This window comes from Rhopilema esculentum, chromosome 16 (assembly GCF_057945365.1).
Source record: "Rhopilema esculentum isolate cy_ngs chromosome 16, ASM5794536v1, whole genome shotgun sequence".
NCBI classification, from domain to species: domain Eukaryota; kingdom Metazoa; phylum Cnidaria; class Scyphozoa; order Rhizostomeae; family Rhizostomatidae; genus Rhopilema; species Rhopilema esculentum.
This window is the reverse complement of record NC_142830.1, coordinates 2,746,382-2,763,458: the sequence shown is the minus strand read 5'-3', so window position 1 is coordinate 2,763,458 and position 17,077 is coordinate 2,746,382. Positions and strand designations below refer to the sequence as shown.

General features: G+C 34.9%; 2 protein-coding genes across 2 annotated transcripts in view; both read left to right on the top strand.

Annotated features, from left to right (window-relative positions):
* The first annotated feature begins 19 nt into the window (after positions 1-19).
* Positions 20-7,157, top strand: LOC135682520 (uncharacterized). Its single transcript, XM_065197443.2, has 7 exons — positions 20-167; positions 775-867; positions 2,121-2,234; positions 3,182-3,307; positions 4,164-4,223; positions 5,246-5,370; positions 6,400-7,157. The coding sequence occupies exons 1-7, from the start codon at positions 110-112 to the stop codon at positions 6,598-6,600; spliced, it is 777 nt and encodes a 258-aa protein (XP_065053515.2). The 5' UTR covers positions 20-109; the 3' UTR covers positions 6,601-7,157.
* Positions 7,158-10,550: 3,393 nt separating this feature from the next.
* Positions 10,551-17,077, top strand: part of LOC135682286 (kinesin-like protein KIF28) — a 34,118-nt gene continuing 27,591 nt past the window's right edge. The window contains exons 1-6 of the mRNA XM_089113253.1: positions 10,551-10,806; positions 12,453-12,646; positions 12,944-13,076; positions 13,291-13,370; positions 14,010-14,045; positions 14,234-14,315. Of these exons, the coding sequence (XP_088969379.1) occupies positions 10,761-10,806; positions 12,453-12,646; positions 12,944-13,076; positions 13,291-13,370; positions 14,010-14,045; positions 14,234-14,315 (571 nt within the window). The 5' untranslated portion in view covers positions 10,551-10,760. The remainder of the gene's footprint in view (positions 10,807-12,452; positions 12,647-12,943; positions 13,077-13,290; positions 13,371-14,009; positions 14,046-14,233; positions 14,316-17,077) is intronic.

The window sequence follows — 17,077 nt, the reverse complement described above, 5'->3', positions numbered from 1 at the left end:
TATCATCAGCCTCATGCCCACGTCGAAGATACCCAGCCTCGAATTAAAACGGCTCCATGAGTTGCAAAAATGGCAGTGAGTTGAAAAAATACTAAACCCTCTACAAGAAATGGCGACAATTGGGCAGATTCATGGGCGAAAGTTTTTGAAGAGCTGCTATCTTTCAGGTAGATTTTTTTTACACAATTTGAATTTTTTTCTAATGTTGTTCTTTGGTGTGATGTAAGTAATAACACCAGAAAAAATATCCTGATCGCTGCCTTATATTATTTCATCGTTATTTACAAGAGCTACTTAATCAATCAATATTTGATACAGCAATGCTTCATACTGAAATTGAAGCAAAAACTAATCTTCAGTTTCCAAAATTGTTTTCTGTATGAAAAAGTCACTTCTTAATGTTTTGTTCAGTAGTAAACAGATCTAGTCCCTGTTTGTGCGATAGATCATGATATGGACTTTAAATGTATAATCATGATTCTGATCTTTGGTATATGGAACAGGACAGCCTAACTGTGAATTTAACACTTACTTTTTTGGCTGCGCTGTTTGTAAGGCATTGAGTACTATATGAAAGACTATTCATTAGAAATGTAGTTTTTAATTCATTATGAAATCTATTATTGTACTGTTGTTTAGATATGTAGCACGAGTCTTATGATACCATAATAGCTTTAAAATGACATAATTTTACTAAAATTATATTCTCTTTCATAGTTTTAATATCATAACATGAAGTTGTTATTATCATAACATGAAGTTGTTATTCTCTAGCCATCTTTGGTGCATCTGCAGGATTTATGTACAAGTATGTTAAAAATGAACCAAAAAAGCTTAAAAAGATTCTTGGATATGCAACAACAGCAGGTGAATTTTGTCATTTATGTTTTACTGTGCATTTTTGTTAGACAATTTGCTGGAGAATAGTTATAATATATGGGCAAATCAACGTTTGGGCAGAACTTCAACATTTCAAATTTTCTTCAAATTTGGCTCATTTTTTAGAATATATGGGATGTGAAACTGTGCCAACCTTTTTCGTCATTATAACGATGCTTTCCAAAATTTCTGGTTCACTATTTTTACCCGATTCTGATAGGTTAGTAGCCTTCTTTCAGAGAAAAAAAATAATTTATTCTTTGCTAAGTGTAATAATAATTAGCATCCTAGACTGCAAACTGGGACCCTCTAAAAGAGTTTTTCTGGTCCAATGATTTTGTTTAGATACTTTCTTATCAGACTTTGATGAGAAGTACCATTTTGGTGGAATGACTTTATCATCACATGTGTGTTGGACTATAGTTTAATTGGGGGTCAAGTTGTAATTATGACTTTAGTAGAAACATTGAAGGGAAAACAAAATCTGAATAGTGAAATTTGAGTTGAAAGAAATTGCTATGATCAAGAGGTAAATAAACAATTTCTGTTATTTATCCTAAATATCATAGTGTTGAGGATTAGGATTTTATAATCATTTGAAAACACTAATCAAAAATAAAAATGTATGGAAAGTATGGAAAAGACTATGTGATCAGGTTTAAAACTGAAAAAAAAACAACTTAGCACTGCCCACTGTACTTTGGAAGATTTGATTCAAATCAAACAACCAACTATGGATGCCCTTGGAGAGAAAAGAAGTTGCGAACCGTGCTGTTAAAGTATACTTGGAGAGGAGGAGGAAAATTTGCAGTGATCAGGTTTGCAAAAGGCCTGCCTGCTGAAGAAGAAAGGATTGTGTGTTGATCAGCATTATATGAATCATTTAATGATGTAGAATACTTGTTAGACGATTGAGCAAGGCTATATATAAAATGATTAATTTAAGAACATTATTTTTCTCGATAGAATTTTTGCGATGAATTCATGCTGGGATCAAAATGAGAGAAGCTTATTTTGTGACTGTCTTAACACTTAAAAGATGATAGTTATATGCTATTTTGGTTGCACAGAGCTTAAAATCCCGCCGAACATTGCCATACGAGGCACACAAACAGCCACACACCTGCTAAAGTCTTTATGGAGAGGCCTTGAGCTGTATCCATTTCTCACAGTATGATAATTCTTTGGGTTTCAGTAGATTTTGTAAAACTGTCCTTTGATTTTATGTCTAAATATTGCAGGTGGAGCTGGTTGCATTCTTGGTGCATTATATGGCTATAATAGAAAAAGAAATCTGTTCCCTTCTGCACTGAAAGGCACTGCTACATTTTTCATCATTTCTGGAACTTTTTTAGGTAAATTCCTGTTTGATGTTTATTTTTCAGCAAATCATTTTTATTTGTGTACTTTTTATTTTTAGATAATTAATATTAAAAGGATATTTATATTTACAGATAATTTATGGACATTCCTGTCTAACAGGTGACTCAAGAAAATATGTGAACCTTATACTTTCTTCCAAAACCATCACAACAACTTTTAAGAGACATCACAACGACTTCCAAATTTTAAACAAATCTTAGGAAAATTGAACTCAGCTTGAATTTTCAAAATCATCAGAAGCTCTGATATAAGGTAGATATAGATTTTAAGTTGCTACAGTTTGGCTGTTAGAGCTAATTTGTCTTTTGGTGCTTCGAGATTTGATAGAAAGCCTATAAAAACTGTCTCCATATTCTTCATTGACATAATCCTTTCTTGAAAGGTCATATATTGAGTTCTAATGTCTGTATTAAACTTCACACAGTTTCTTGTTTTCCATTTCTAAACACAGTTTCTTTGGACAACTTCAGTTTTTTTAACAAAAAGCTGCCTGTTTTCCAACCAAGACAGCTGAGAGTGTTTTTGAATTACTAAGACACCAAACAACTGAGAAATCCAGTCAATGAAGATTAAAAAAAATTTGTTTTGCCATGTGATGAGCCTACAAAAACAGACACTTGCTAGAAAAGTAATGATATATTACCTTTTAGTTCCAAAATGTTAAATAAATTCTAGAATAACTTTCCCCAGCAGCTTTCCATCAAGATTTAAGACACCTAGTTCTTGATTCTAACAGACTTAAATCACCCTGATAAACTAACCCAAGAGAGAAAAGAATTGGAGTATTTGATAACCATTCTATGTTTGGTCTAAGACTAGACCAAAATATCAGAATCATAAATTCAAATGGCATAAAAGAAAAGGAATAACAATTTGCTAGTAGTCAGAGTAATTAAGAACAAGTAACTTTTTATTTCAGGAATGAAAGAGGCAATTGTTTCAAGTGAAGTTGTGAAGAGTCAGGTTGGGCAAAGCAAGAAACTTAGATTTGCAGAAATGTTTACAGTGGGAGCCGTTACTGGGTTTCTGATAGGATCTGCATGGTGTGAGTCGACTCTTTCTACTTCTATGAGTAAATTTGTAAATTTGTATTATGTACAACACTACATAGTATATGATATTAAGAACTTTATGACAGAACGGTAAACAGTAATTTTCATTAAATTCCATTTAAGTTACATAAACAATTAATTAATGTTCATTGTGTTGCTTTTGTTTTCATATATCATGACTCATTATTTGAAATCATTTGATCATATGATTAAAGAGGCACTGACGCAAGTTCTTGCATCCGAAGATTTCAATTTTATAAGCTACAGATTGGTGGTTCATGGTACCTGAAAATATATTTTTTTGTCTGTACTCACTGTGGAAGTAAACTTTCGAGACTTCGAAAATAAGGATATACTATTTTGACATCCTACTTCTTTTCTAATCTGCTGTGCGGAAACAAAGGTTGGCTTGGGCTTGTTGCTCCAGCTGTTTCCATTGGTGGCAATAGTTTCTTTTCTTTTGATTGTAAAGATAGATGGAGAGTGCAATGGACCGTTGTAGTGATGGTGGCAGGTGTTTGTCATTGGTGTAAACAAGTAAATCTTGTTTTTTGTTACCACAGAGTCACACACTCGCACCATTTCCCACACCATGGCTTTCACTGAAATCATATCCTCATGTTTCTGCCCCGGTCTTACTTGACACAAAAAGTCTGTACCCACAAGGTACATGATCTCTATACAGACCGACCTCCATGCATTCTGGAAATCACTTAATGACTACAATTTTTTGCTATAGTGCCTCTTTAAATTGACTTGAATATTAACTTGTTTATAACCATATGCCTATGAATAAGAATTTTTCTTGTCATGCTTCACTGGATTGATATCTTTAAAATTTGCTTTCAGCAAACAACCCTTTAACTTTTTTGGTTGTTGCTGCTGGAACCGGCAGTTTATCTGCTACAGGTAAGCCTCTATCACAATCTTTTGGCTAATTGTGTTCATCTTTTATCATAATTACTTGACATATCATACATTATACTTTAATTTGTTTAATGCTACTTTTTTTAACGCTGTGTTTTGCCTTGTATAAGGGGCACTTTTTACAAACTATAATTTGATCTGTTTGAAGGTGTGTCTTAAACATGGTAACAGAGGCTTTCTCATTCCCTTATGTGACAACCCCAAAAACACAAGGGACATCTCAATTTAATTTGAGAAATCAGTTGCATTCAATGAAAAGGCACAGGTGAAACATCCAACATAAGACAAACTTGTGCAGAGTACCTTTGTTAACCATTTGTATCATAACATAATACACCTCTTCCCTTGTAAAAGTTGCCTTAGTGCATTGAGATGGAGAAGCTGGGAGAAAATTTGGAATTATGAAAATCAAAGTTAAAAGGTGGTTAAAGCAAAGAATTATTAAAAGCAAGTGCCAAAAGTGGATTTGTGCTAATTGTCCGAAATCTGCTATGTTTCCTGAATTATGCAGGACCAACAAGCAATAGTTGTTGATACCGAAGCAGGATTTTGGAGATCCATAAACCTGTCATTTGTAGTTGATAATTTCTAACATAATTGTAAGCACATTGGATTTGAAAAAAAAATTGTTTAGCACATAAACATACGACCCATGTAACCTGTGTATTTGATATGCTATTTAAAGGCTGCTGGCAGCTCAGTTTACAGAATGCCAAAACAATTATACCACCAATTGTTATGAAAATCATCAAACATCATCAATAATATCATCAATTTTTTAAATTAAGTATTAAACAGCAGAAACTCACTAGGCTCTTGATCAAGCAAGCTCCTAAAACTCTGTTGGTCAGTGTTGCGATGCTTGATTGGGATTGAGCACCCCTCTTTACAAGCCCTGCTACCTCCATCAACCATCAATAATAAGAACCAATTTTGATAAGTAACTTTCCCTGATATAACGTTGCTTATCAAACTGATTGTCTATTTCCTTTTGTGTTTCACAGGCCAGTTTATAAATGACAAAATTTACAATTGGAGATTAAAAAAAGCTATTTTATTGAAATATCCCGAATTATTGGAACTGGAATGGGAGGCAATGGATAAAGAAGAACAGGACATAGTCCGAAAGGTAATAAACTTACACTTTGTGTTGCAGGCTTTATAAGATCTATGGACTATTGATAGTGAGGGACATCTTATTATCGCATATCATTGTTGTATTATGATACTATTTCATACCACAGCTTTATTTGTGGCTAGCTGTGGTTGTCAAGTTTGCTAAATGCACTTAAGGAGAATCTGCTCCTGAAACGGTGCTTCTCCATAGACAATTTATTATGTTTTTATTGGTGTCTTTATTGCTGTTCAACTATTTTTCAATTTTGACAATGGATCTTAGCCACAATATGGGACAAAAAAAGGTTGACATTCTATGGTCTATCTCTCCCAGTTCAATGCTGATACCTCTGCTTTTAAACATATATTAATTGGCTTTTTGTGAAAGGATAGGGCTGAGAGGTTGTACAGGACTGTATTTTCTAAAAAAAATTCTTATCATAACACTCAACACACCTGCACTTGCAAATGGATGTGTGATAATGAGCCTGCTTTTAATTCTGAGTCAAGCTTTAAAAACCAGATTAATATTGCAATGTAGGTTTAGGCTAATGGCAGGTCTGACTATAATTGAAATTTTTCCAGGCTACACCGCTTAAGTGTGATGTCATCTGGTTTTTCATGTTCCTTTGTCATTTGCCTTACCGTTCGTACTACAATCATTCCCAAAAGTATTTGGAACATTCAGCAATATGCGTTGTGTTTTTATATTTTTCAATTCATTTCCCAAATAAGCCAACTCTCGCATCCCTTCCTCAAGAAACAATGTTGATAATTAAAAAATATATCGTACAAGTAAATGGACAAAAGTATCTCCTAGTTCCCTACGTCGTTTTGTAGTAAACAAACATTTTTCAAGGAGGGGGAGGGAATGGCTGAATTTGTCCTTGAAAACTAATGTTAATGTACCAAAACTTTTGGTATGAATTGTAGTTCACACTGCTTATCAACTATTCAACAAGTTTTTTAAAATCATTCAGTAACAAGCTTTCACTTGACTTAGACTGTATTGTCATAGATTTTGATGGGACTTGATTTCTAGAAACAACAATCATGGTTCACTTGGGCTATAGAAAGGTTACTAGATCGTCCATACATTGGCAAGTTGAAACTGAAGCATCAAGCATTATATGAAGAAATTTTGGCATTGGAAACTGAAGAACATGAATTGAGAATCAAGTTAGGACTTGTAGAACGTGAAGAAAATGACTTCGATTCTTTTAAAGAAGATAACGTTGGTTGAAAATTGCATTTTCGCGCTTTTGTTTGTGGATGAATTTAAGTTTGCGTCGCTTGGAAATAAATCCAAGTTGAAAAGCCTAAATTCATTTATCAGAAATTGAATTCTTAAGGAATTTCACGCAATTCTGATAAATTAATTTTTCGATGTTAGTTTGAATATGTTATGTTTTGCAATTGTTATATATTTTATGTTCTTCATGTTGACCAACAAACAGCTTCATGATTAATTTATTATTATAAGGTTTACTGTCGCCGCAACCTTTTTTTTTGAAAAATAAAGCAAAATATAAACAATTTGAATTCGCAAGTGAACAATGTACTTTTTGAGGTAACCATAACTTTTTATAATTTTCGTGTAAGATAATCGAGCTAGGTGTTGTATTGTACCTACCCTTACTCGTTCTATTGATTTTTATAAAAAGTTCCTCTTTTTAGAATCTTGTATCCAGATCACAAAAATATCGAGTAAACTACCTATTATGACGAAATAGTTTTATTTATCAGTTGAGAATGGTCTGTACTTGAATTAGCTTAGATCATTAACACGCTCTTGCTCCAGTGCGTCCACTGAATTTTTGTGGCGTGAAGTTCCTCCTTTTCATTTTGCTTTTAGCATTTGTTCTGCAGACTTTGTTTGTATTTTTCAAAATCTCATTGTTGTTGAGTTTTCTTTTCACTTGCTTACTCTTCTCTTTCAACTGACCGAGCGGTGTTTTATCACATGGACGTAGAAGCTTTCCCATTCTACGATATTTTGTCTTTGTAACTTGTTTTCTAAATTGTTTATAATGGTTTTTTGAGCTCCCAATGTCCTCATCATGCTTGGAGTAGCCAGAGTTTATGCTAGATAATTCATTTATTGTAACGGAAAATGCTATGCCTATTAGGCTAAAAAATATGTCTTCCATAAATTTGAATCCTTCAAAAACGCACTGGGGATTGCTTTCTGTGACATTTTGTCCCGCCTGCTTTATGGAAAGAGGCTGTTTCAAGATGCCAAGTAAATACTTCAATGTTATTAATTCGTCAGGAATGGTTAGGCCAACATTCCAAATGATGATGTTTTGATTTTTGATATGATTTTTCTTTGCAGAGTTTTTCTGCAGCTTTTGCTTGCGTTCTTTGGCAGACTTAACTTCATATTCCTCTGCCAATCTGCATGCCAATTTTTCACAACTTTTCTTATTAACCTCGTTATTAATCATGCTTTGCTTAAAAGATTTTGTGAATTGTTGCTTTGGTTTGACATCGTCAACGACCGTACACAAATCCACCAACCTTGTTGATTCCAATATTGAATTTTCTCCGCGCATCCTCAGTAAGTCGATTGCGCCATTGGAGCTAACATCAACAACCAGCCTGCTTGTTTTAGGATATCTTGCAAGGTACATCTTTGCTGGATGCTTCCTTTTCCTTCCAACAATTTGCCAGCCACATCCAACAGAACCTGGCATTTTTGTCTCTACCGATGCATTCGTTGCATTTAGTATACGAGACACCTTTATTCCTAGCGTTATATCTCTAAGCGGTAAAACTTGCCTATTAAAGATGTCACTTGCGATATTGAAGTTTTCCATGTTGACAATTTTCGCACTCTTAGAAAACGGACTGTACCTCCCAATGCGCTTTCTTTTTCGTTCCAACCGTATTTTGCTTTTTGTAACGTCATTTATGCAATATACTGTGTTCTGTGGGCTGATGAAGTCATTGCTCTCCTCCCTGCTCTTCCTTTTCTTGGCCACTGTTTTTTCTTGCATCTGATTTTCTTCTCTCTTGCATTTCTCAAAAGACAACTTTACAATATCTGCATACGACTGTAGTGGTACGCTCGTCAGTTTCTTCTTTTCGAAGAACTCCAAGTCGTCCTGACTTAATTTATCTTCTTCATTATCCACCCATATCCAGCGGTCTTTATCATTCTCTGCTTTATCGCCATCTTCTTTGTTGTCAACCTCAGATCCTTGCCACCACTCATAACCAAACCAGCCAAATACCATATTGTTCAATGCGAGCTGCGTGCTAGTGCCGCAGGTTCTTACAGACGCCCAACCCACGATACTGCATCAACAAATGAAAGCCAAATGAAACGATATCCGAAAAAAATTTGACGTCAAACTGTATGTTTCGAGCTAATCAAACGTTATATCTTTCTTTTACAGCTTCAATGACTTCTTTCATGTTTCAAAAGGGTAATCTATCTAACAAGGCATTAAACTAATAGTTACAGTAATAAGCTAATCAGGGACTTAATCAGAAGTTGCAGCTCTTGCAGATAAATGGTTTAGTGACAGTTTCATAGTACTGAAAAAGACAAGTGCAGGCTCTCAAGCTAGACTTTGTAAATCGAAGACAGCTGAAATAAAAAAAATTAATGATGGTGCAACAAGGAAATTCTTGTGCAAGACGAACATTCAAAATACCTCTGCTAAGAAGCACTAAAAACAGTGAATGTTCCACTAAGACTTTTACAGAAAAAAAACTTGTCTTCTATCGCCAAAAAAGTGATACAATGCTTTCGAAACCGTAGTGTACCTTGCATAATAAAGATACCTTACTACTGAAATTTAGAGATCATTAATTGTTCAAAATCCAGGTATGTAGAGCAAATGTTCTCACTGACGGGATGTATAAAAAGGCCTAAGGAAAGCAAAATTTTAAAGCATAAGGCCAACAGTTTGTAATTATAAGCTTTTTGGGTTTGTTTCTTTGTCATATAGATGTAGAAAAGTTTGAGCAGCATCCCAAATGGGATTAAGTATCTTTAATACTAAGATGCTTTCAAGAATAAATTTAAGGCTGAAAATGGCTATGAAAAAGAGCAAATATTTTGAAGCATACTAAACACAGACAGCGCCACGAAATTGAACTTGATGGCTAAGAATCAAGTTTAGTGGCATAGGAGGACCCATGGGTTGGGTCCGATGGGGAAGAAAATTTTTGAAAACAAGCCTTCTAGAATGGCTAAAAATGCATCTCCCAGCTAAGATTTAACAAAATACTATACTGCTCATAACAGATAATTCGACATTTTTCTCAGAAAAACATCAATTATTATTTTTCGGAAAAATTTCAGAGGGGAGGAGTCACGCTAAAGCTCTAGTGACAGACATTAGGGGAAGAAAGAAAGGATGACCTTTGGTTCAAAGTGTACATCGATGTGATTAACAGAAAGTTGTATCGATTGAGAGAATTTTACTTCTTGAATAGAATTGTGCATCTTCTTTGTCTGGAGTATTTTCAGTAAGCCATGTTTACACATCCACAATGTAGACATCGCAAAGATATAGAAAATTATCGACTGAATCGATGCAAGTGATCTCAGTTGGTAAATAGATAAAAAAATATCAAGCAGTAAATAAACTGTTTGTTCTCTTTTTATTTTGTATTCTGTTCTTAAAGTTAATAAAAAGACGATCAAAAATTGTCATCTCTGAAAAAGTGGGAAAACCCTAGCCCCACACCCCCCAGTGGTGCAGTGCCCGAACAAAAGCACTTCCAGGAGAGTTCTTCGGTCAACTTTTGCTAACCTGGAGATCTTTGAAAGGCAATTCTATCATATGCAAGCAGTTTTTCAATTTTTAAAGCCTCGAGGCTCAAATGCAGCTAGATCTCGCTATATCTCTTTGCTTCTCATATAAGGGCCTTCTCATACAGGCGTATGAGTACGGGGCCCTGTATGTTTGAGTTCATCTCCAAAGCTCTAGTTCATAACTACGACCTTGAGTGTTTATTTAGATGAAAGATTATTTCACCAAAGAATTTATTCCCTTAAAACATTTTCCTGGGTTTTACAAGGCCACTTGTAAGGGGCCCGTCGGGAAATCTCCTGGTGTCCCGACTGGCTACAACGCCACTACGTCACTCTTTTCAAGCTAATATCAAGGCAAATAAAGGTTTCGTAGAGAAAAAAAGTTGTTGTGTTTGCCATAGGGACGCAAATGGAAAGGAGGTTCCATAATTCTATTCATCTCGGCAGGCGTTCTTAGAAACATGTTGTTGTCGAGGCAATTTTCACACTACATTGCAAAAGACGATAAATAATTCTTTCTGGACGTTTAGAGCATTTAAACGACAGTTCAAAAGTTTGAATCCTGGTAGCTTTAAAGTTTAAGGCAAATGAAAATTCGAGAAAAAGATTGATACAGTTTTGAAAACGCGAGAATGGCGGACGAAAATATCAAAGTTGCTGTGAGAGTTCGGCCTTTTATATCCTTTCGTAAAAACCAGAATAATAAATTATCAAGTTGTTGGCATGTAGGTGAATAATTTAGTTTGTCATTTGTTCAACATTGACTGGAAACCTGATCACTTATCCGTCATCATGATATTATCGATGTTCTTTATTCCAATGTTATTGGACACCTCTGAACAAATTCGAGCATAGAAGCCTTTTCAGCAAGAAATTAATTCATTGCAATCACTGGATGATTCACTTAATGACTTGTTTGAATTTTTGATTGAAAATTAAGCCCATTTCTCCCACTATGTTGCCCATTCATCAGCTTGTTTGCCAACTCTGTATTGCTAACGTCAACATTAGTGGTTTTTAAAGTCAATATCCCATTGTGAAGTGAATCGCTGCGTGAGCTTCTTTGATCAACAAGGTAGCAAACATGAAGCACAAGCACTGATTCACGAATTTGACCAGAAATGTTTTATTTCTCATTCCGTACACTCTTATAAATAAAACATACTACAGTTTGACAATTATTGGGGGGCTCCAGCCGACAGACCTGTATTGTTATGGAGTGCATCTACTGTCCAGGGGGTTTTCTTTGTTGTTATTTGCCCAGTTGTGCTCTTTTCAAAAGAAGCAATGTTCCTTCTCAGAAACTTTTCTATGCAAATTATAAAACACAATAACCAACAAAATAGTCAGAAAATGTCTTTAAATACCAGATATTCAACTTATTAAAGACCCAAGAAACCCCTAAATGATAGCACAAATCAATTATCCAGAACAGTAATTTTGTATCTTTTCTTTTTACATGGATTGCATGGATTTGTAGTAGAAAAATTGCAAAGTTCAGCAAGATAAGCCAGCTATTTCTTTTAACATTTTATGACTTACGGATGTTAAAGAACTTTATTCTGTAAGTTTCTGAAGCCAGAAGAAGATGAATGCTACCTGAACCCAACAAGATTCCTATTTCTGAGGGTAAAAAGAACTTGGATACTTGAATACATAACTCCAGGTTATGTTAAGATGTTTCTTGAAGAAGGGTGCAAAACAAAAACTTCAAAATTAGAGTTAAAGGAGACTTCAGCAAGAATTGCTTAAATAATACTGCATTGGTTTTTCTCTAATTTTTTATTATCTGGGTCATTAAAAGTATAGACATTACATTTGTTCTTGATATAGTACCCTTGAACAAACAAGACAAGCAATTCGCAACTCACCTGCAAAAGTATAAATGGTGGGTAATGTATTTACACTCCCAAGGGGGTGTTACCTTGAACAGTATTTCTAGACCTCTTTAGGGAGCAAACAAAAGTAAATCTAAGAAACTACAAAGTTATTTCAGAAAATTTTTATTTGGAAAATGTTTGTATGCTTCTGGTCAACTAGAATGTTTTTGCCATTGAAATCTTATCCATTCAAACTAACTCTTTTTGTGAAACAATCACTAACCCTGCAGCCTGAACCAAAAGTTGAAGTTTGTAGCCAAAATAATGTGACATCCCCCTTGACTTAAATCCTCTGTTTATAGTGCAAGAAGAATTTTCAAAGCAGAACTGCCAGGCTTCTGTTCCCCTCTCCTCTCTAAATTTAAACCCAGTGAAGTTATGTTTGTATTTATGGTGTTATGATTGCAGCTTTTAGTCCTCCAATTTCCTTGACTTTTTCTTACAATGGCCGTGAGAAAGGTCGCAATGCTTTCAACATTATAGAGATGCAAGGGCAAAACACACTCATCAAGGACCCAGAAAATCTTAGTGCTGAGCCAAGAAAGTTTACATTTGATTACAGTTATTGGTCCCATGATGGCTTCAAAGAGCTGGAAGATGGGTATTTAGAGCCTGATGACCCCAAGTACAGTGATCAGGTATAACATTAAACAATTTTTCCGTGTTTGCATTGCTTTGCAAAGCTAGTGTCCTAAAAGGTTGTTTTAGATAAGAATTCGATATTTTGCATGTAGCACAGTAAAGAAATACATATATATTGGGACATTGGACTTATGCTGCTGTCTTTAATTCTTTAAGCATGATGTTTTTATCCCTTCGTTAGATTCAGAGAACATGACAGTGTTGCTGTAAGTGTTTGAGTTTTTCTAACATAACCCTTATTTTAGCATGCTGGTAATATCTCTTATCGATAATTTTCACTTTATGCATTCTAGAAAAAGGTGTTTAATGATCTTGGAGAGGGAGTTCTAAAGAATGCCTGGAATGGGTATAACTGCTCTCTGTTTGCCTACGGACAAACAGGATCTGGTAAATCATATTCAATGGTTGGATATGGAGCTAATAAAGGTAAATTTTTGATCTTATAACCTGATGGCAAATGTTTTTCTTTACTTAAAAGTATAAAAAGACTATAGATTTTATTGAAATTTGTTTAATGCTCTGCAAGTTTTTTGTAATAACCAGTAACACTCTTTGCCCTTTCTTTAGGATGGAGCCATATTGAATATGTAGAATTATTTTACATATTGACAAAATATTGAGTGCTCTTGCCTTTTTTCAGGTATAGTACCCATCACTTGTGAGAGACTGTTCCAAGGTATTGATGCCAAAAAGGAAGAAAAATCAGATAAAGAATATCAGGTTTGTCAACTGTTTCTTTGTAGGCACATTGTGCAAGATTGTTAGGGGGTTTGCAGGGGGAAAAGAGGAGGTCTTGGCCCCCACAATATTTTAGAAGGTCCCAAAAAACTTTTGCAGATTGCACTGAAATTGAAAACATGCCCATGTTGCCTCTTAACCCTCTCTCCCATGACTGTGCTGGTTTGTACATATATTATATTTGTATGTTATTTTGAATAAAGCCATTCTATATGTTGGTTAAAATGTGTTGGGCCCCCGATTTCCAAACTACCCCATCTGCAAGATTGTATATGGATTATTGGATGATTATGATTACAGCATATTGTTGAGATTAAAATGTTCTCGTCTTTCCAAGCAATCATGACATTTTACAATGTATCAACATCATCATCATCATTCCCATACTTCCTTTTTCTTTTTTCTAGCAATGGGTCTGGTAGATTAACCTCAGTAAAAATTATATCATCTAAGTTTGAAAATAATTGAAATAAGCCTAGATACAAAGTAGTAATTCTGTCCAAATTCTTGTACAAATTTTACTGCTTTACTACTTAAGGTTTCAGGCTGGAGGCTTAATTAATTGGTGAGAATAGTTTTATTAATGCTCTCACTTTTTTAATTTCTATATTTGGATTTTAGGTTACTGTTAGCATGCTTGAGATTTACAATGAGCAAGTGAGTAATTTAACCATATAATTTTTTGTAATTTTCTATGAGTTAATGGCATCACTTATTTTCTAGCTTACTTTAGAAATCAGTCATTATGATTATGTCTTGGAGAATATTGAATTTTTTGCAAGTTGGTTTTTTTGTCACATTTAGAGATTTTTCCTTTGAAATGAAAACATTTTTTCTTTGTATAGGTCAGGGATTTGTTGAATCCTGCAACCCTGAAGCTTAAAGGAGGCCTCAAAGTTAGACAACATCCCAAGCTCGGTTTTTATGGTAATTATAATTTTTCTGCTAATTCGTGCAATTATTTTTAATTCACTTTCCTATGATAAACAATTTAAAGATTCTAAAGGCTTAGAGATGAATTTCATGTTTTAAACCATAAAATGCAGATAGGAGCCGTAGAGTTTTTTAATTTAACTCAATATTGAATTTTTGAAGCAAGTTTCGGAAAGACGCTATAGTAAGCATGAATACGAGTAAAGAAAAAAGGAAAGGAGCACAGCATATTTAATTGTCTAACTATGGAAATATAAATAAAATTTGCAGAGTAAATATTGCTTCCTCAGAGTCACTGACAGCCAGAAGCGGACTGGCCCACCGGAACACCGGGAAATTACCGGGTGCGCCCTTTGCCCCAGGGTTTTTTTCAAAAACTTGAAAACCTTCAAAAGGCAACTAATCTTTGAATAAAACTAAAATTGATTACAATCATCAATTGACCTCCTGTCTAAAGTACGTTTCCATAAAAATTTTAGCTTTGCTTTTAAGTTGAGCAAAATTAAGATTAATTGTTAAGTTCCCCGATCTTTGTTATTGTAAAATTCATTGAAGACGAAATTTTGATCAGTAAATTCTGTAAAATTTTTTGAAAACCTTCAAAAGAACATACTTTATTTTGAAAATGGCTTTGAAGAAAGCAAAAATTTTGACCATACTCAAATCTTTTTCATATGAAACTTCTGAGAGCATATAACGTCAGAATAAGGGTCCAAAAGAACATGATGGAAAATTCGATCCAGAAATTGGTATTTACTCTCCATCTTGTTCTTTATGACCCTTATTCTGACGTTTTATACCCTGAAGAGGTTCAGACGAAAAGGCTTTTCGTATGTTAAAAATGTTTGCTCTTTTCAAAGCCATTTTCAAATTTAGTAGCGCCAAAAAATTGTTCAAATGTAGCAGCCAGAAACCCTTCTCTCACTTCCAACCCTCGTTAGTTTTTAATTTTTCAAGCAAGTGCGCCACACCTGAATTAATTTGACATCTATTGAGGTGGCTAATAATTTTGTGAAACCCATGACAATGACTAACCATATTAGTTGTTTGACTTATGGCTAAAGCAAACTATTCCTAGTGCCTAATATCCAATAACTGAGAGCTCGCACTTTAGAAAGATAAATTTAGCACTACCCTGTTCTCTTTCCACTCAAAATGGTTATAACTGGATAAAATTATTGATCTGTTGGCTATTGGGTATGGGAACGTTCATATATTACGTAATCAAAGATGGGTTGAGCTATAAACTATCCCCTAATAGTGAAAACTGTTAAAGGTACGATAGAGGACAATACTTTCTAAACGTCCTGTCCTAATGGTGGCGAGCTATTTTATTTTGCAATTCAACTAAAAACCCAAAGGCAACTAAAAACTCTTTGTATGTTACAATCAGAAATTTTGTGCCCAAAAGAAATTATGACTTATTGGAGCCAAAAATCTTGACAACTTTTTAAAAACCTTTATACGGAATTTGTTGAGAATTCATGCCCTCGTGTACGAACCTTCTTTAAAAACTTAATGGAAAGTTAAACCGGCTGTTTTGAAAAAAAACTCTGTTCCGGAATAGAGACTGTGCCTTTTCTTAAGAAATTCTTTATCCTTTTTACCATGTCTACGCACAGTTTCTCATACAGAAGGAGGCTTCAGTCTGCAAAATCATAAATTTGCGCAAAACGGACGGCAGCAGGGTTCTCTTAAAATCCATTTGCCCAAGATATGTTATTAGATACTTTTCGGACAAGTCTACAGTTTTAAGCATATGTTCAATACCTGATCATAATTCCGCACGCTGATGCACTGGCAACATATCTTTTGTAAATGATTTGTAACTCTAGCGTAGGGGCAGGAGCAACACAGTCATTAGGCTAGCAGGTGCCGAGGCACCCCTTTACTTTTTTCAAAGATATGCTACAAAACTTTCGAAAATTTATGATAATGAAGTCATGTGTTTCGTCAAATTTCTAAAGATTTCGAGATCGATTTTAATCGAAAAGAATCTCGTCTCCTAGGCCAGAGAAATTGCTTTCTTTGTAAAATCTTGGAAGATAGTGTCTCGCTAGCTGAAAATCATCATTCGATACCTAAAATTGAGGGCAATACATCATTTGGTACCTACAAATTTTGTCAGCCGTGTAGACGTTTCAAATAGAGTCAATTTGACTGAGAATCTTCTTCATGCCAATGCCAATTGTAAATAAAAAACTTTGATTTTCAACATGGGGCATGTTCCGACATTCTGAATAGGGTGATTTCAAAAACTTTTCCGGGGGCCCTCCCTCGATCCCCTGTTTCCTTTCCTGTGACAATGCTTGCAACAAGCTAAAGCAAAGTTTTTCCGGGCCCTAAAGTTTTGTGACTTTAGCACCTATTGGCGCCCTTTTGGCTGCTTTTCCCGGTGGGTCAAATGGTTGCCAGTCCGCCACTGCTGACAGCTATCTCTGACAGTCAGAGTCAGAGATGGCTGTCAGTGGATCAGTTGTGAGGCTACATTCAGATCTCATCCAGAGCGATTTGGGCAGTTGATTCATCGGCGCAAATTGCTCAACCTACCTCTTAGACTTTAATTGTAGTTTTGAGCAGGGAACAGAGAGGATCTCCACTGTGAGCTGATTCTAGCCATCAGGTCTATCTTAAAGCATTAAGCTTTTCAAAAGATTAAAAGATGCTCAAAAACTGTGAATATTCTTAAAAAGGAACAGGATTACTGTGTGAGGATTAGGGAAGAACGTACAATGCACATGTAATTAAGCCTCACA

What these genes read in the sequence shown, in the direction of transcription:
- LOC135682520 (XM_065197443.2), top strand. Translation starts at nt 110, where the DNA reads ATGGCGACAATTGGGCAGATTCATGGGCGAAAGTTTTTGAAGAGCTGC. An exon ending in CATTTCTGGAACTTTTTTAG is followed by an intron (nt 2,235 to 3,181) that starts GTAAATTCCTGT and finishes TTTTTATTTCAG; the next exon opens with GAATGAAAGAGGCAATTGTT. An exon ending in CGGCAGTTTATCTGCTACAG is followed by an intron (nt 4,224 to 5,245) that starts GTAAGCCTCTAT and finishes TGTGTTTCACAG; the next exon opens with GCCAGTTTATAAATGACAAA.